This window comes from Hyla sarda, chromosome 1 (assembly GCF_029499605.1).
Source record: "Hyla sarda isolate aHylSar1 chromosome 1, aHylSar1.hap1, whole genome shotgun sequence".
Taxonomy (NCBI): Eukaryota; Metazoa; Chordata; class Amphibia; order Anura; family Hylidae; genus Hyla; species Hyla sarda.
The window spans coordinates 573,174,975-573,194,455 of NC_079189.1; the positions used below are offsets into that span (position 1 = coordinate 573,174,975).

Sequence of the window (19,481 nt, forward strand, 5' to 3'; positions counted from 1 at the left end):
CTGCACAGTCAATGGCGTACGTTTAAAAAAATTCCAAAGTCCAAAATAGTGTATTTTTGATCACTTTTTATATCATGAAAAATTGAATAAAATGCGATCAAAAAGTCAGATAAATACAAAAATGGTACTGCTAAAAACTTCAGATCACGGCGCATAAAAAATTAGCCCTCATACCACCCCATACGCAGAAAAATTTAAAAGTTATAGGGGTAAGAATATGACAATTTTAAACGTATACATTTTCCTGCATGTAGTTATGATTTTTTCCAGAAGTACAACAAAATCAAACCTATATAAGTATCATTTTAATTGTATGGACCTACAGAATAAAGAGAAGGGGTAATTTTTACCAAAAAATGTACTGCGTAGAAACGGAAGCCCCTAAAAGTTACAAAATCGAATTTTTTCTTCAATTTTGTCGCACAATGATTTTTTTCCCCGTTTCGTTGTAGAATTGGTGGCACAAAAAATAAGACATCATTTGGATTTTTAGGTGCAAAATTGAAAGAGTTATGATTTTTTAAAAGTAAGGAGGAAAAAATGAAAGAGCACAAATGGAAAAAACCCTAGTCAATAAGGGGTTAATAACAGTTATTATTGACTATAAATAAAAGTACAGCAGGTATCTCATTGCTATATATTTATATATATATATATATATATATATATATATATATATATATATATGTACAGTAGAAACAGATACAAAGCCTCAGTTAAAGAAAATTGTTGTATTGGAAGTGTAAGATATTTCCAGTGTACGTAATAAGTCTTATTTTTTTCTTCATCCTGTAAAAATATTAAAGTTACAGATATGATTTAAATATAATTAAAAAAAATCCAAAATTAGATTAAAAGGTCCTCATTCACCCAATGATAAGATTAAATACATTTCGGTTTTATAGAAGTTACATTTTCATACATAGGAGGCAGTATTATAGTAATTACTGTATATTCTTGTACATAGGGGGCAGTAATAAGGAGATTTTTTAACACTTACCGTAAAATCTCTTTCTCGAAGGATCCATTGGGGGACACAGACCGTGGGTGTATGCTGCTGTCTCTAGGAGGTATTACACTATGGCAACAAGAGAAGTCGGCTCCTCCCAGCAGGATTTACCCGCCTCCAGGCCCTGAGGTAATCAGTTTTAGTACCAGAGCAATAGGAGAGGACCAACAGGTCAAGGAAAAACCCACACTGTCCGAGAACCAGATGAAAATATATATAATAAAACTGAACACACCCTCGGACAGAGAACCAAAGAGAAACCCAAAAGGGCGGGAGCTGTGTCCCCCAATGGATCCTTCGAGAAAGAGATTTTACGGTAAGTGTTAAGAAATCTCCTTTTCTCTACCGGCTCCATTGGGGGACACAGACCGTGGGACGTACCAAAGCCGTCCCTTGGGTGGACAGATAATCAGACAGGCAGATGGCTGTTCCACTGCCGCCTGCAGCAGTCTATGGCCCAGACTAGCATCAGCCGATACAATGGTATGAACCTGGTAGAACCTCGAGAAAGTGTGCAAAGATGACCAAGTAGCCGCCATGTAAATCTGCGAGGCCGAGGCTTTGTTCTGGAGAGCCCAGGATGCCCCAACAGAAACGGGTAGAATGAACCACAACCCTGAAGGGAGGAATCTTCCCCCTACAGTGATAGGCTTCAGAAATGGCAGACCGGATCCACCGAGAAGTGGTAGCCTTGGAAGCAGGTTGTCCCTTACGATGACCTTCCGTAAGGACGAAAAAGGAATCGCACTGACGAAACGAAGAAGAGGTAGAGAGGTAATACCTAACAGCCCAAACCACATCCAGTTTGTGGAGTAAATGCTCCCTAGAATGAGAAGGAGCGGGATAAAAGGATGAAAGAACAATGTCCTCATTGAGATGAAAGGCCGAAACTACCTTAGGCAAAAAGGAAGGATCTAGCCGGAAGACAACCTTGTCCTGGTGAAGCACCAGAAACGGAGAACGGCAGGAGAGAGCTGCCAATTCAGACACTCTCCGGATGGAGGAGATAAAAAGAAAACACCACTTTCCAAGAAAAGAGGCGCAGGGACACTTCCCCAAGGGGTTCAAAAGGTTCACCTTGGAGTACCCCCAGAACAAGATTCAAGTCCCAAGGGGGAGACAGTGACCGATAAGGAGGGGCAGCATGCGCCACTCCTTGAAGGAAGGTCCGGACATGAGAATTAGAAGCCAGAGGACACTGGAAAAGAAAGAAAGGGCCAAAACCTGACCCTTAAGGGAACTGAGAGACAGCCCCAGTTCCAATCCCGACTGCAAGAAAGAGAAGACGGGAAACCGAAAAGGTAACAGGACACAAGACCTGAGCTTCACACCAACTAAAATAAGACCGCCAGGTGCGGCGGTAAATTTTTGCCGAGGAGGACTTATGAGCCTTGAACATGGTGCGAATGACTTGGGAAGAGAAACCGCGGCTCTCAAAACCGGGGTCTCGACCACCACGCCGTCAAAGCAGGGACGGTAATAGGGGTGGCAAAGGAGACCTGAGATAGGGGGTCTGGGCGATAGGGAAGGCGCAACGTTAAGTCGTTCAGGAGCCTGACCATGACGACGTACCACGCCCGCCGGCCCCAGGCTGGGCCACTAGAATGGCGGAGACGTCCCACTGAGAGTTTCCTCAAGACCCCGAAAAGAGAAGAAAGGAGGAAACAAATAAGGTAGGGCAAAGCCCGACCACCAAATAGACAAGGTAGGGCAAGGCTCGACCAAGAGAGAGGAACACTTCGGTTGTGGCGGGACCAGCAGAGGTCCACGCCTGGAGCGCCCCAGGGGTTGCAGATCCCAGCAAACACGCCTGGATGTAGGGACCAGTGCCTTGGACGACTGAGGACCGGCCGAGAAGGTCACATCCCAGGGACGGCCAGACTGAAGATAACTGAGATGGCTGGAAACCTGAGTTCCGCCCAGGATGGAAGTTCCCAAGAAGCAAGCGAAGAAAGAATTTACCTAGGCCCCAAAATGTTGAAGGGGAAAAAGTTTCACGGGGGGCCAAGACCCCAGACCGGGCGGTCCCTGAAAACACTTCCCCAGTCTGACAGACTGGCAGGGATGGACAGGAAGGAACACCCCCGAAAAAAATGAGGGGGAAAACAAAGCCACCATATAAGGGACCAACAAGACTGACGAGAGAGGACGATCTTGCGGCCGAGAGACAATGGAGACCTGTCACACCGGAAGAAAATCACCAGTTGAAGAGGTCGGTGATGAAACTGGGCAAATGGCACGGCCTCCACGGCCACCGCCAATCGACCAAGGACATCCATGTAAAAGCGAATGGAAACTGGAGCAGGGAGCCGAAGGCATCAGACTCTTGAAAAGAGTCGGTGGAGTCGAAAGCGGGCAGAGGCCGCATCGAACTGGAGCCCCAGGAGAGCGGTTGGGCTTGTCCCAAATGACCATCCAACCGAAGTGAGACAAGGTCTGGAGGTTGAGACTAAGACTCTCCAGGATATGACCATCCAACCGTATTGAAAAAAGGTCTGGAGGTTGAGACTAAGAATCTCCACGATCTGGGTCCTGGCTGGAGCTCGGATCAGGAGGTAGTCCAAATAAGAAATCACGGAAATAACTGTTGTCCGTAAAAAAGGCTATCACAGGCGCCAGGACTTTGGTAAAGGTCCGCGGAAAAGTGGCCAAACCGAAATGGATAGCCACAATAGAAAATGACCGTCCGGAACTGCAGAGCGGAGGAACCGCTGATGACCGGGAAATAATGAGAAGTGGAGGTAGGCATCCTTGATGTCCACCGAGGAAAGAAACTCCCCTTGAACCATGGACGCCAGCACCAAACGGAGAGACTCCATTCGGGATGGAAACGCAAGATGCTGGCTGAGATACTCGAGAACCAAGACTGGGCGAACAGAAACGCCTTTCTTGGAGACCACAGAGAGGTTGGAATAAACCTCGAAAACGTTCCCCTGAAGTTGCATGTCCAGGCATCCCGGGGGTAAGAGGCGACCAACCACCCGAGAGAGGTCGGCGGTGGGGGTCGACCCTTCAGGCCGAGGAAGGCCTACGAGGCCTGATTGGGCCGCCAAACGGCCGGAACTGATAGCCGACCTCCGGGAGGAATGGGATCGGAAAGAGGAGCCCTCTTCCCATGAAGGCGCCTGGCTGGACCCTTTGTTGGTACCCTTTGTTGGTACCAAAGGTCCGCAGAACCGGAAGGAGAACTTACGACGGGAAGTGGTTCTGTGAGTCTTACCAGAGGTAATAAAGAACTAATTTTCCGCCCGTTGCCTCACTTCCTGAAGGTGGCGTCCGCATTCCAGGCTTAAAGCCACATGAAGGGAGGTTGCTACCAGGTAGCTTGTGGTAAAGGCAGCACAGTGGCTGCACATGGAGCGGAACACAGAAAAAATCTCCGGCTGCAGAGCATCGGAGAGCTAGATTAAATAAATCCTCCAGAGGGATCTTGAAGACTACCCTGGCGGAGTTGGAAGACCATACTAAAAAGGGCCTTTGACACCCAGGCAGAAGAAAAAGCAGGAAAAAAACCTGCTGCCTCAAGGGCAGAGATTGCCAAAATATCCACCTTTACGTCCGCTGGATTCTTGAAGGCAGCCGCATCAGCCAACGGCCGAGTAGGCGCCTTAGAGAGGCGGGAGACCGGTGGATCCACAGTTGGAAAGGAGGTCCACTGAGCAATGAGGTCCTTGGCGAAGGAATACCGCCCTTGAACCTTCTTCGTTTCCTGAAACTTCTTGTCAGGGTGACTTCAGGCGGATACCCGCTGGGCGTAAAATTCAGCGTGAGAGCTGAAAGTCTTGAGTGCCAGTCGTAGTTCCTGGGTCCTTTAGATGAAAGGCGTCTCTTATGGCCGCAACCACTGAGTACACCACATCAGGCACATCCGTGCGGTCCTCTGAGTCGGAGGACGAATCAGAAACCTCATCCACAAGTTCTCCAGGTGAATGGGAACGAGGTGAGGAGCCCTGGAAGAAGTCGGGCACGATGAAAGGAAACTTCTGGACCACGTCCGAAGTTCCTGGGTCCTTTAGCTGGAAGGTGTGTCTTATGGCCGCAACCAATGAGTACACCACATTAGGCACATCCGTGCGGTCCTCTAAGTCAGAGGCCGAATCAGAAAGATCTTCCACAAGTTCTCCAGGTGAATGGGAACGTGTGAGGCGGCCCTGGAAGAGAGAGGGAGACTGACCTGGTACGTGGGTCTGGAGAGCCAGAGCGGCGACCCTGGGAGCATTCTCTAGAGGAGCGATGCTTGCTACAGGTCGGAGTAATGGGGCGCTGCCTGCGAGGGGAGCGCCCGTGCCTGCCAGAAGACTCGGGGGATGAGTCAAATGACACACCCCTATGATGCTGTGAGAGCGTCAGAATAAGGAGAGAGCGGGCCCCTCTGGAGGGCCGGTGTAGGGAGGGCCTCTCCAAGGCAGTCACCACATAACGGGAGACCTGAGCCAAGTCAGATATAGACTGGGAGAGGGAGGGAACCCAGGCTGGAGGGGCGGCCTAACCCACCGGGTCGGGAAGAACAACCGAGGTAGAGTAGCAGGGGGGTCTGGGGGAGCAGTGGAGCAGGCAGAACAAGTTGTTCAGCAGAACCAGACAGTTTAAAGTTACAGTATTGACAGATTTAAGGAGTGGCTAACACTACAGTTAACTGTTTAGAGGGAGGCCGTTCTGGGCCTCTCTCACCCAAGACTGTGTTCCATTTCACTGCTGATACAGTCTGCTTATCTGTTTAACATGCCTTGAGATCCCCATAGACCACAATGGGCCTATTAAACCCCAAAACTGTAACACTCTGTCCCACCCCGGGACTCTAACCCGTGGTGGTCTGCGGGCTGTCAAAGAGGAGAAATGCCGGCCAATAGCAAGTGAGGGGCGTGTTAGGAGCAGGGGGCACCGCTGATTGGCCCCTGCCACCAATCGCAAGCACAACGCTGAATGGTGTCAGTTCGCGCCCAGAGAGGCAAACAAGAAGTCTGTAATGGTAATGGCACCCGCTCCTTGCCCCAAGCGCACATGTGAATGCATGTGCGCTCGCGGGGAACTAAGCAGACTAGATGCCGCCGGCAGCAGCCGCAGCCGAAGTGAAAGTAAACCGGTGCTCAGAGCGCCCGCATAGAGAACGCCGCGGCTGTCAGCCGCTTCAATGTAAAAACACACACACACAGACGTTACACACACACACACACACACACACACACACACACAGTATATATGAATAAAGTGTAGAGAGTTGTGCCCCATCCAAACTGCCACTGCTCCCCTCAGTAATAAAGGACCCTCTGTCTAGGCGAGCCCCATTAGACCCATGAGAAAAGTGGGCCAAAAACTGAGGGTCTCCAGCTGTTGCAAATCTGCACCTAACGAGAAAGGGAAATATACTCACCTCAGTCAGAAGAACTTACCTCATGAAGTCTTCCCATGAAGTCTTCAGCCAGCTTTATCACCTGCATCATGCCGGGCTACCATGTGCGAGCGAGGCGAGCAAGGAGATAGGGTGACCCGGACCCATGAGGTACAACCCCAGGCGCTGACCGTTGGCGAGAGGGGGTGAACAGCGCATATACGCAATGTCGGTGCCCCCTTACTCGCAATGGGGAAACAGTGAGCCGCAGTTCCTGAGTCCCCACCTGAAAACATGAAAGAAAAAGGAATAAAAAACTAACACATTCCCTATCTAGGAAAATAATAAAACATAAGACCTGGTCTGCAGAAATCCAGACCATGTCCACCTCCTTCAGATACTAAGCTTAAACTGATTACCTCAGGGCCTGGAGGCGGGTAAACCCTGCTGGGAGGAGCCGACTTCTCTTGTTGCCATAGTGTCATACCTCCTAGAGACAGCAGCATACACCCACGGTCTGTGTCCCCCATTGGAGCCGATAAATAGTAGCTAAATTCTTGTACATAGGAGACAGTATTATAGTAGTTATATTCTTGTACATAGGAGGCAGAATTATAGTAGTTATATTCTTGTACATAGGAGGCAGTATTATAGTAGTTATATTCTTGTATATAGGGGGCAGTATTATAGTAGTTATATTCTTGTACATAGGAGACAGTATTATAGTAGTTATATTCTTGTACATAGGAGCAGTATTATAGTAGTTATATTCTTGTATATAGGAGCAGTATTATAGTAGTTATATTCTTGTATATAGGAGGCAGTATTATAGTAGTTATATTCTTGTACATAGGAACAGCATTATAGTAGTTATATTCTTGTATATAGGAGACAGTATTATAGTAGTTATATTCTTGTATATAGTAGGCAGTATTATAGTAGTTATATTCTTGTACATAGAAGGCAGTTTTATAGTAGTTATATTCTTGTACATAGGAGGCAGTAATGCAGAAGACGTGGAGAGTGAAACTTCAGCACTCATCTAATAAATAATCCAAAAGCTTTATTTCACATCATCTTTATAAAAACAGCTGCCCGTTGTGGGGAAAGGGACGGGGAAATATGCTGCAGCCGAAGTAGATTAACATGTGACACATGCTTGTAGTTTTACCCGCTCAGCTTTGGCTGCAGCGTGTTTCCCTGTCCCTCTCCCCACAATGGCCAGCTGTTTTTATAAAGATGATGTGAAATGAAGCTTTTAGATTATTTAATAGGTGAGTGCTGAAGTTTCAATCTCTACGTCTTCTGCATTTTAGATATTGTTGTTTCTGCTTATTTGCACCCCTGCTTTACCCCACTACTGCTACCCCCATCACAGACTGGTGCTATCCGTGTATATTGGGCGTAGTGGTGCAGTCTCCTCTGTTCCTCCAGTGCCTACGATTATAGTAATTATATTCTTGTACATAGACGGTAATATCATAGTAGTTATATTCTTGAACATAGGAGCAGTATTATAGTAATTATATTATTGTATATAGGAGCAGTATTATAGTAGTTATATTCTTGAACATAGGAGCAGTATTATAGTAATTATATTATTGTATATAGGAGCAGTATTATAGTAGTTATATTCTTGTACATAGGAAGTAGTATTATAGAAGTTATATTCTTCTACATAGGAGGCAGTATATAGAGCAGGGGTCTCAAACTGGTGGCCCTCCAGAAAACTTCAACTCCCAGCATGCCTGGACATGGCCAGGCAGCCATTTGCTGCAGTTAAAGGGGTTGTGCGCTGCCCTGCCTTTCGGAGCTCCGCTCGCAGCGTCCGGAAGTTCATTACTCCGAACGCTGTGTGCGGGCTGCCGTGTTTGCGGCCGCCCCCTCGTGACGTCACGCCTGCCCCCTCAACCAAAGTCTATGGGAAGGGGGTGTGACAGCGGTCGCGCCCCCTTCCCATAGACTTTTGTTGAGGGGGCGGGCGTGACGTTACGAGGGGGCGGCCGCGAACACGGCAGCCCGCACACAGCGTTCGGAGTAATGAACTTCCGGATGCTGCGAGCGGAGCTCCGAAAAGCAGGGTAGCGCACAACCCCTTTAATGGCTGTCGGGAATGCTGGGAGTTGAAGATTTGCAATATCTGGAGGGCCACCAGTTTGAGACCCCTGATATAGAGCAATATTATTGAAATTAGCTCTGTAAGCATTGTATAAAGCCTTCTAGGATAAAGAACACAAAAACATTGTTGCACTCGCTTTTGTTTTAGTTTTTTGTTTCACGTCCTTGTGATTCTGTGTGTTATCTGTGTCCTTCTTAAAGGGGTACTCCGTCCATAGACATGTTATCCCCTATCCAAAGGATAGGGGATAAGATGTCTGATCACGGGGGTCCTGCCGCTGGGGACCCCTGGGATCTTGGCTGCAGCACCCCGCTGTCATTACTGCACAGAGAAAACTCGCTCTGTGTGTAATGACGGGCGATACAGGGGCTGGAGAATCGGGATATCACGGCCCGCCCCCTTAATGCAAGTCTATGGGAGGGGGCGTGACGGCTGCCACGTCCCCTCCCATAGACTTGTATTGAGGGGGCGGGCCGTGACATTACGAGGGGGGTGGAGCCATCACGATGCTCCAGCCCCTGTATCGCCCGTCAGGACCCCCGCGATCAGACATCTTATCCCCTGCTGACATTTTCTATGCCATTTTCTTTGCCATTTCCTACTAAATTTCATATATTCTCTTCATCGGACTGATGTTGGCTGTTCGGGCACGCTGAGAGTTGTAGTTTTGCAACAGCTGGAGGGTCACAGTTTGTAGACCACTAAAGTAAACAGCATACCCACCTGTGCAGTACACACTCACGTCCTCCTGATGGGTACAGTCATGGTAGGACCACACTCTGTGCTTGCATTTCTCCAGTGATGTTTCATCTCCATTGCACTCGACATCATCAAGCCAGATTTTTCCATGCGACTGACCAAACCTCTTCCTCCTCCGCTTGTATGGCTGGCAGGGTCCACATCTTATCTGACTACAGGTAACATTGGCGTCTCTGTCGTCCCAGTGGTCGTCACATACACTGCCCCACTGGCCATCGTGATAGACCTCCAACCTTCCAGTGCATCTGCTGGGCCCATCCACAAGTCTGACCTCAAAGGGTTCTAGTGGTAAGAAAACAGGGTGATGGATGTCTAGTAAATTCATTCATGTCATATGAAAATCTAGAAATATCCTAAAAAATAGAATGTAGCTGCACATATTATATGCTATTTGATCTATTTATCTCATATCTATCTTTCTATCTGTCTCTCTATCTCATATCTTTTTATCACTTGCACTTTTTGTACACTATGAATTTTGTATTGATTATGTTTTTCTACTGTATGAATTTTGTTTAATTATGTTGATTGGAGATTGTGATTAACTTAATATGATACCATATAAAGGTTTGTCTTGCACAATTGTATACCATGCTTGAAAAAGGTGGTGGATACCACCGAAACGTTGCATCTGAACATGGTTTAAATAAACACTGTTGTGTTTTTTCACCTGAACCCATGAGTGCTGTTGGATTTATTGCTGGAATCTATGGATGCGGTCTGCGACTGGGACCGCGGTTTTTCCTGTTGCACCCGGACTACTACTTAGAGACTCACAGTGGTTGTGCTGTCCTCCGCCATTTGGGAATATCCATCTGTCTATCTATCTATTTATCTATCTATATATCTACAGTACCACCCCCATCACCTGTCCTCGCCCCAGTTTAGACAACCCCGCCAGTAGCCACAGTCCCAGACTTACAGAGTGTTAGGCAGGACATTGAACAACTGACTGAATACTGCCTCCTATATCCAAGAATATATATTTCTACTGAGGAAAAGGCCCGAGGCCTTGAAACGCGTCTAGAAATTAATTACAGACTTGCATCTACCTAAATCTATGTGAATCCATCTTCAATATAGCGAAATTCCAATTTCCATTTGCAACTGCTGGAAGTCCCCAGTATCGGAACCACTGCTTTACTACGCGCGCACATTGCCTAGTTCACACGAGGCACGCCGCACCTACTTCCACCGCTGCTATCATACCGCTATTTGCTGCTAATACATTGCCATTGCCGCCATCTCCCTGGACTAACCAACGATCCACGGCATACCTGAGAGGCCGGTGCTACCTGTGCCAGCCGAGGACCACAGGAGAAGGAGACTTGCGCTGCTACCAAAGACACCGGGCACCTCTGGAGACCTGACATCTCCGCGTCAGCCCGTTCAACCAGCCCCATAGACGGCTTCAGGAGTGGTGAGTGGTGCTGTGCACCAGACCTCGTATCTACCTCATTGAATCATTTGAACTTTCATTCATAGCAGGAATCTATAATTGTGATACAGGTTGCAACACTGTACCACCAACGATTGCTACTATATATTATATACAAGGATCGCTATTAATTGAGCTTTGTTGCCAGCACATCATATCTAGTTACTGGAACTTCATTACGAGAACATTGAACTGTTGCTTGTACACTATATCTAGCTACTGAAACATTGAACTTTTCTATATGGATGCAAGTTCTCAACATATTTTATTCTTTTTATGACTATTTGTTTTTATCTATTATTTATTCTACATGTTTACACTGAGTTCTATGCACTGATTTCCATGTCCCTTGCAAGGGCCCTGCAGGGACAGCGATCATTAGTGAATAATATACAACTGTGACTTATATTAATAAATTACCACTAATATTATCTGGATCATACGCTAATTATATTTCTTATATCTCATATTTCTCATTTCTGATACACCTTGAGGACTGGTCCTTAGTTGTTCTATCAACTATACCTATATATGTGATTCAAGAAGGCCAGAGTCCCTGGGTGGCGCCACTCGTCCTAGTCAAAAAGAAGGACGGAACTATCTGTTTCTGTGTCGACTACACTAAACTAAACAATGTCACCCACAAGGAAGCTCATCCTTTACCACTGTTTAATACCCTGTGAAAGACATTTGAATTAATGCCCCAGGGAAAATATATAGCCCTGAGCAGGACATTTCAAACAATGCCCCAGGAACTATTTTTATGTGTTCTTACCAAGGCCCATTAGGCCATTTTCATTACATCTACCCTCCATGACGTTTTGCCGAGGACAGCTTTTCTCCAGAGGGGGAGTTTGTGGTGACCTAGTACAGAATCACGTGTTCTTCTGTACTGCTGCCCATCCGGTGTGGCAGATGCTGCTCAATGTCCGTCATGGGTCCCCTCTCCTCAGAACACTCTATAATTCACAGTATTATACAAAGCTATGCAATGGTTAATGTAATTTATTTTTTATGCACTGTTACCTTAAAGGAGTAGTCCGGCGCGGACTTTTCTTATTTTATCCGGTCCGGGCTGCAAAAAAAAAAGAAAACAAACTTTCTCCGCGCCCCCGGAGCTCCGGTACAGGTGTTCAGTTGCCGGGCTGTTTGCTTCTTACTTCCTGTTAGCCGGGCATGTCACATGGAGCTTCAGCCTATCACCAGCCGAGGCGGGACATCGCTGCGGTCGGTGATAGGCTGAAGCTCTGTGTGACATGCCGGGCTAACAGGAAGTAAGAAGCAAACAGCCCGGTGACCGAACACCGGGGCACGTAGGCAGGCAAAAGTACCTTTTTTTGTTTTGTTTTTTTGCAGCCCGGACCGGATAAAATAAGAAAAGTGTGCCGGACTACTCCTTTAAGAAATCTATTGTTGTCAATGACCTTGTTGTTAAGGGGAGTATGCAGTGGTGAACATGTGACTTATCTGCCCAATGAGAAGGCTCTAAATTGTTCCTTTATATATGTGGTGTCCCAGTACCGCATTTCATACGGTACTTATCTATTTATGGGTCCCCATAGCCAGAGTCCCTAGGACATAGGGATCCCTGTAATCTAGTCTACCCCTAGTTGCCTCTATCTTAACGTATAATTAGTAATTTATGCATAGATAATATAAATAGTATAGTATAAATGTAAATAAATGGCTAATTACTTGTTTCCATGGTGTCGCAGGGCCTTCGGGTCATGTGATGCGTTCCAAGCCTCACTCTGGATGCGTTCCAGGCCTCACTTTGGTATCTCTAGCCTCGTTTTGGTTTTATAATGTATATAGATCCTGTGACGTAAGCAATCCCATCACACCATGTAAGGTGAGTGGCTGACGTTCGGACCAATCAGATTCGCCACGCCCCCTGCCCATATAAGGGAGCGGCGGCCATGTTTCTCTCTCTTACCTCGTGGGCTGTCAAGCAAGCAAGACCTGTACAGCAGTAATCGCAGTGAGTTAGGCCCGAGCCTTGCGGAAATGGCTGAACAATTATAATTATAGAGTGTATCACCTCCCAAACACTCTGCAGCATCTCCGGACCTAATACCTCCCCTAAATCCGGACGGATTTGCAAATCTCTTCCTAAATTACGAGACTTATTGTCTAGCTCAAGGTCCGCAACTACTGCCAGTCGCTAAGTAACCAAAGGAATGTTTGTATGAGACTGTGACTGTACCGTGAATATTGCAAGAACTTCAGTAAACGTTATTCAAGTTCAAGTTCAAGTTCAGGGTTCAGTTTCCTGCTGAGGTACAGTTTGGTGAGGAGTGAAGTCTCTGAGGCGGATCTGAAAGGAGGCCAGAGGCCTAGTCCAGCAACCAGGCATCTAGTACCAGTTAACCCCGCTGCCAAGGTGAAAGTCAAAGCCTTGCAGTAAGCCTACAGTCTTGGGGATATTATACAAGTCAAGTCAGCAAGTTAGTCCAAGTCCCTGAATTATAGCTTGGGCTGAATCAGTCATATACAGTACAATTAACTATAAGTCCCAGCAAGCCGATAAGCTTCCCTAAGTTCACCCTGCAACTCGTTCCTGTTGATCTGGGCTGTAACGGACCATCTTTCCAACCTCAGTAAAGCAAGCCAGTTAAGTGTAACCTTGCGTTGGAGTGATTATTTGCCCCGTGCCTGGCATAGGTTAAGCTGGCCTACCTCGGGTGGTGTATAGGTCAACCACGCCTTGGCGTCACGATAAATTAATTACACATTAACTTGTCCGATACCACATGTATACAAGCAAAAGAATTACAGCAGCACACTACCAGCACAAAGCTGTATATGACATATAACATGTTTAACTAAGCAATCCTGCTTTGGTGAAAATTAGAAGTTCTTAGTTTACCATTTGCCCAAATAGTGTGTACCATCCCACCATGATAAGGTGACCTCATTTGGGATGGACCCTACACTATAGATTTGCCTATCCTAGGCTAGCACTAAGCCTACAATTTTTGGGCATGTAAGATCCAGCTATTCCTAACTTAAAAACAACTAGTGGAATGGGTAGAGATTCTACTAGGTGTTTTTAAGTAGGGAATAGCTGGATCTTACATGCCCAGAAATTGTAGGCTTTGTACTAGCCTAGGATAGGCAAATCTATAGTGTAGGGTCATCCCAAATTATTTTTCTCTATAGCAGTATTGCAATGATAAAAGTGTTAAATTTCACATATCTTAGTTCTAGCAGTGTGCTACTGTAAGTCTTTTATATTATTGTATCTATCTTTCTATCTATCTATCTCATATCTGTCTGATTATCAATCTACAATCACTGGTCACATTATTATGTACACCTGTTCTATAGCTTGTTAACAGAAATAGCTAATAAGCCAATCACATGGCAGCAACTCATTTCATTTAGGAATGTAGACATGGTCAAGACAACTTGCATGGATCCATCCTGCCTTGTATCAGCGGTCCCGGCTGGTGGTGTAATGATGTGGAGGACATTTTCTTGGCACACTTTGAGCTCGTTAGTACCAATTGATCATGGTATAAACACCAAAGCCTACCTGAGCATTGTTACTGACCATGTCCATCCCTTTGACAACAGTGGACCCATCTTCTGATGTTACTACTAGCAGGATAATGCACCATGTCACATGACATCATCTCATACAGGACAAGGAGGTCACTGGACTACACAGTCACCAGATCTCATCCAATAGATCACCACTGGGATGTGGTGGAATGGGAGATTCTCTTCATGGATCTGACAAATCTACAGCAACTGTGTGATGTCATCATGTCCTTATGGAGGAACTGCGTGATGTCATCATGTCCATATGGAGGAACTGTGTGATGTCATGTCCATATGGTGTAACTGTGTGATGTCATCATGTCCAAATGGAGGAAATGCATAATGTCATCATGTCCTTTGGAGGAACTGCGTGATGTCATTGTGTCCATATGGAGGAACTGTGTGATGTCATCATGTCCATATGGAGGAATTGTGTGATGTCATCATGTCCATATGGAGGAACTGTGTGATGTCATCATGTTCATATGGAGGAACTGTGTGATGTCATCATGTCCATATGGAGGGACTGTGTGATGTCCTCATGTCCATATGGAGGAACTGTGTGATGTCATCAGGTCTATATGGAGGAACTGTGTGAGGTCATCATGTCCATATGGAGGGACTGTGTGATGTCATCATGTCTATATGGAGGAACTGTGTGATGTCATCGTGTCCATATGGAAGAACTGTGTGATGTCATCATGTCCATATGGAGGAACTGAGTGATGTCATCATGTGTATATGGAGGAACTGTGTGATGTCATCATGTCCATATGGAGGAACTGTGTGATGTCATCATGTCCATATGGAGGAACTGTGTGATGTCATCATGTCCATATGGAGGAACTGTGTGATGTCATCATGTCCATATGGAGGAACTGTGTGATGTCATCATGTCCATATGGAGGAACTGTGTGATGTCATCATGTCTATATGGAGGAACTGTGTGATTTCATCATGTCCATATGGAGGAACTGTGTGATGTCATCATGTCCATATGGAGGAACTGTGTGATGTCATCATGTCCATATGGAGGAACTGTGTGATGTCATCATGTCCATATGGAGGAACTGTGTGATGTCATCATGTCCATATGGAAGAACTGTGTGATGTCATCATGTCCATATGGAGGAACTGTGTGATGTCATCATGTATATATGGAGGAACTGTGTGATGTCATCATGTCCATATGGAGGACCTGTGTGATGTCATCAGGTCCATATGGAGGAACTGTGTGATGTCATCATGTCCATATGGAGGAACTGTGTGATGTCATCATGTCCATATGGAGGAACTGTGTGATGTCATTATGTCAATGTGGAGGAACTTTGTGATGTCCTCATGTCTATATGGAGGAACTGTGTGATGTCATCATGTCCATATGGAGGAACTGTGTGATGTCATCATGTCCATATGGAGGAACTGTGTGATGTCATCATGTCTATATGGAGGAACTGTGTGATTTCATCATGTCCATATGGAGGAACTGTGTGATGTCATCATGTCCATATGGAGGAACTGTGTGATGTCATCATGTCCATATGGAGGAACTGTGTGATGTCATCATGTCCATATGGAGGAACTGTGTGATGTCATCATGTCCATATGGAAGAACTGTGTGATGTCATCATGTCCATATGGAGGAACTGTGTGATGTCATCATGTATATATGGAGGAACTGTGTGATGTCATCATGTCCATATGGAGGACCTGTGTGATGTCATCAGGTCCATATGGAGGAACTGTGTGATGTCATCATGTCCATATGGAGGAACTGTGTGATGTCATCATGTCCATATGGAGGAACTGTGTGATGTCATCATGTCAATATGGAGGAACTTTGTGATGTCCTCATGTCTATATGGAGGAACTGTGTGATGTCATCATGTCCATATGGAGGAACTGTGTGATGTCATCATGTCCATATGGAGGAACTGTGTGATGTCATCATGTCTATATGGAGGAACTGTGTGATGTCATCATGTCCATATGGAGGAACTGTGTGATGTCATCATGTCCATATGGAGGAACTGTGTGATGTCATCATGTCCATATGGAGGAACTGTGTGATGCCATCATGTCCATATGGAGGAACTGTGTGATGTCATCATGTCCATATGGAGAAACTGTGTGATTTCATCATGTCCATATGGAGAAACTGTGTGATGTCATCATGTCCTTATGGAGGAACTGTGTGATGTCATCATGTCCATATGGAGGACCTGTGTGATGTCATCAGGTCCATATGGAGGAACTGTGTGATGTCATCATGTCCATATGGAGGAACTGTGTGATGTCATCATGTCCATATGGAGGAACTGTGTGATGTCATCATGTCCATATGGAGGAACTTTGTGATGTCCTCATGTCTATATGGAGGAACTGTGTGATGTCATCATGTCCATATGGAGGAACTGTGTGATGTCATCATGTCTATATGGAGGAACTGTGTGATGTCATCATGTCCATATGGAGGAATTGTGTGATGTCATCATGTAAATATGGAGGAACTGTGTGATGTCATCATGTCCATATGGAGGAACTGTGTGATGTCATCATGTCCATATGGAGGAACTGTGTGATGTCATCATGCCCATATGGAGGAACTGTGTGATGTCATCATGTCCTTATGGAGGAACTGTGTGATGTCATCATGTCCATATGGAGGAACTGTGTGATGTCATCATGTCCGTATGGAGGAACTGTGTGATGTCATCATGTCCGTATGGAGGAACTGTGTGATGTCATCATGTCCGTATGGAGGAACTGTGGGATGTCATCATGTCCATATTTTTAGCACCTTGTAAAAAGTACGTAATGAAGAATGAAGACAAAAGAGGGTCCAAACTGGGACTAGTAATGTGTACCTAATAAAGTGGCCAGTGAGTGTATGTATCTTACAATAACAATGCAATGTAATGCAGAATAATTTCATACCTCTGCAATTCACCCAGACATCGTTCTTGTGGACACAGACTTGTTGAATAGCAGGGGACGCTGGGCATTCAGACAGAGACTGCTCGTCCCCACTGCATTTCACCTCATGTTTCCAGATGTCGCCGACTCCTTTTTTTTGGCGGCCACAGGGCATAATGAATTTGGGTGCCCCACAATTCAGCTGTCTGCACACCACCTTAGAGTTAAGTCGGCTCCAGTTATAATCGCACACAGTCGCCCATTCTCCATCTTGTTCCACCTCCAGCCTCCCAGTGCAACGATTTTTCCCACTAACCAGCTTGACTTTCAAGAGTTCTTCTAAAATATATAAGGAGACAGATTGTAGAAGTTGTCTACGAGTGCACTGATATATCACACCATACAGGGGACAGAAATATACATGAGGTGTCCGCACATATAAGAGCAAGGTCAGCAGAACCTGTTATTTATGGTGGGACTGACAGACAATATTGGGGAAAGGAAGCATCGGGCATGTTCAATTTCATTGGATGATTCTTCTGAGAGAAAAGCCAAGCCCAGAGGTGTCTGGCAACAGATGACTTTCCTCTTTATGTTGAGCGTGCATGTGTATGGCCACCTATAGACACATCTATATACATTGTCAGAATAGATTGTAACTATAAGGGGTGTACATTGAGGATATTGGGCCTATAAGCAAAAATTTACTTAGGCCATTTTCACCGTGACACCTTCTCATTGTTTGACCCATTGTTTAAATATATGAACATGTGGTTTCCATCTAAGTCTCCTCCAACTTCATGTCCCTAGTATCATAACCTTTGACTTGCCAAATCTTGCACAAATATAGACGTATTGTACTGACCTGAGAATGCAGACCCCAAGAATGAGGCTGAAAAAAATTGATAAAAAATTATTTAGAACCGCAATTACACCATAACCACAAAATGACACAAAACAATACAACATCTTATACGATAGTGATAAAAATTAAATAGGTTATACTGTTCGCCATTTTGTGATTTCTAGATTGGTTGTTGATTTTCCTCCCCAGGCCAAAGAGAGGAGGAAGGGAACATCCCAACTCAAGGTAAATACCACTAACTAGACATTCCAGTGGCATGTCCTGCCTCAATGGAGCACATAAAAACAGATATGGTGGCCGCCCGGGGAGTGCAGTGTGCTGCTGTGCGCTTCACCCAGCTATAAACTCAGAACTGTAGTAGGTCTCAGGAGTGATCTAAACTATTCACATTCCTGGACAACACATCAAAAGTTTTACCAAATGACAGTAACACTTTAACATGATCAGAAAGGCTCCTCGAGCAACAGGGATATTGTGAATTCCTCTCTGTTGTATTGCATATCAAAAATCAGAACAGAACAGAGTATACAGCCATAAAAGTTATTTTGAGTACCTGTCTTCAAGACATCAATACACATAAATGCGCGGAGAGCCAGCTGTCTCCTTAGGGAACCGGCTGGCGGTCCAGATGACTGGCGGCCGCAGTCTGGATCTAGACCGAGGTCCTTAGTTGAGTAACGCTGACATAAGGTGCATACAAAGTCATGAAATTATGGAATCCCGATAATAAACTAATTAGACGTCCCCTAATATCTCCTAGTTTCGATCATAGCCATTGGAGACACTCACCCACCAGTATCAGCCCTGCTTCCCTCATGGTTCCAGAAAAAGTACTATGTTAGTCTATTACGTAATGTAAACTTTATATATTGAGGATATACACAGGCTCAGCAGATTTTTTGATGAACTGAGAATAGAAACCTAATGATTTTGTAATTTTGCTGCCAATAAATTTTATAGCTAAATATATACACTGGTAAACACAAGTGATGCCAATATATCTGTAAAACCATAAAATTTGCATTTTATGGTGTTTCTGGGCAAGATTGTTGCATAACTATTTATACTGGCCTAAGCAAATATTTACACGTGGCGTCTATAAATACTACAGGCACCATGATTCCCCGTGTACGCAGATATATTTTAATAAAATCACAAGCCTGAAGCTTAAAGTTCTAATATCCTTATGATAACACTTCTTGGAATACAGTTTCCGCACACTGCATGTAAGGTCCCGGTACAACTGTGCCAGCTACCATCATACCAGAGTCTAAAGTTTTGCCTAATGCATAATGTTTCAATCAGGTACTGGAGAGTTATGCAAATGTATTTTTCTCCATTGCACCTAATTCACACACTGAGGTCTTGCATTCTGTGAAGGGTTCTCTCATTATTGTACACTGAAGAATGATGCTTTGGTCACATGACACCCCTAGCCAATCATTGCAGGAGAAAGTCCCTAGTCCAACCTTCCTCTCCTGGGGAAATAAAAAGACCTAA

At 45.3% G+C, this 19,481-nt stretch overlaps 1 protein-coding gene across 1 annotated transcript; it reads right to left on the minus strand.

The window, feature by feature from the left end:
- Window positions 1–718: 718 nt before the first annotated feature.
- On the minus strand, window positions 719–18,798 carry LOC130311733 (CD5 antigen-like). The gene is made up of 5 exons (XM_056552513.1): window positions 18,771–18,798; window positions 17,982–18,008; window positions 17,138–17,455; window positions 9,181–9,498; window positions 719–789 (listed from the first exon to the last, which is right to left on the minus strand). The coding sequence occupies exons 1-5, from the start codon at window positions 18,796–18,798 to the stop codon at window positions 785–787; spliced, it is 696 nt and encodes a 231-aa protein (XP_056408488.1). The 3' UTR covers window positions 719–784.
- Between the last annotated feature and the right edge of the window lie 683 nt (window positions 18,799–19,481).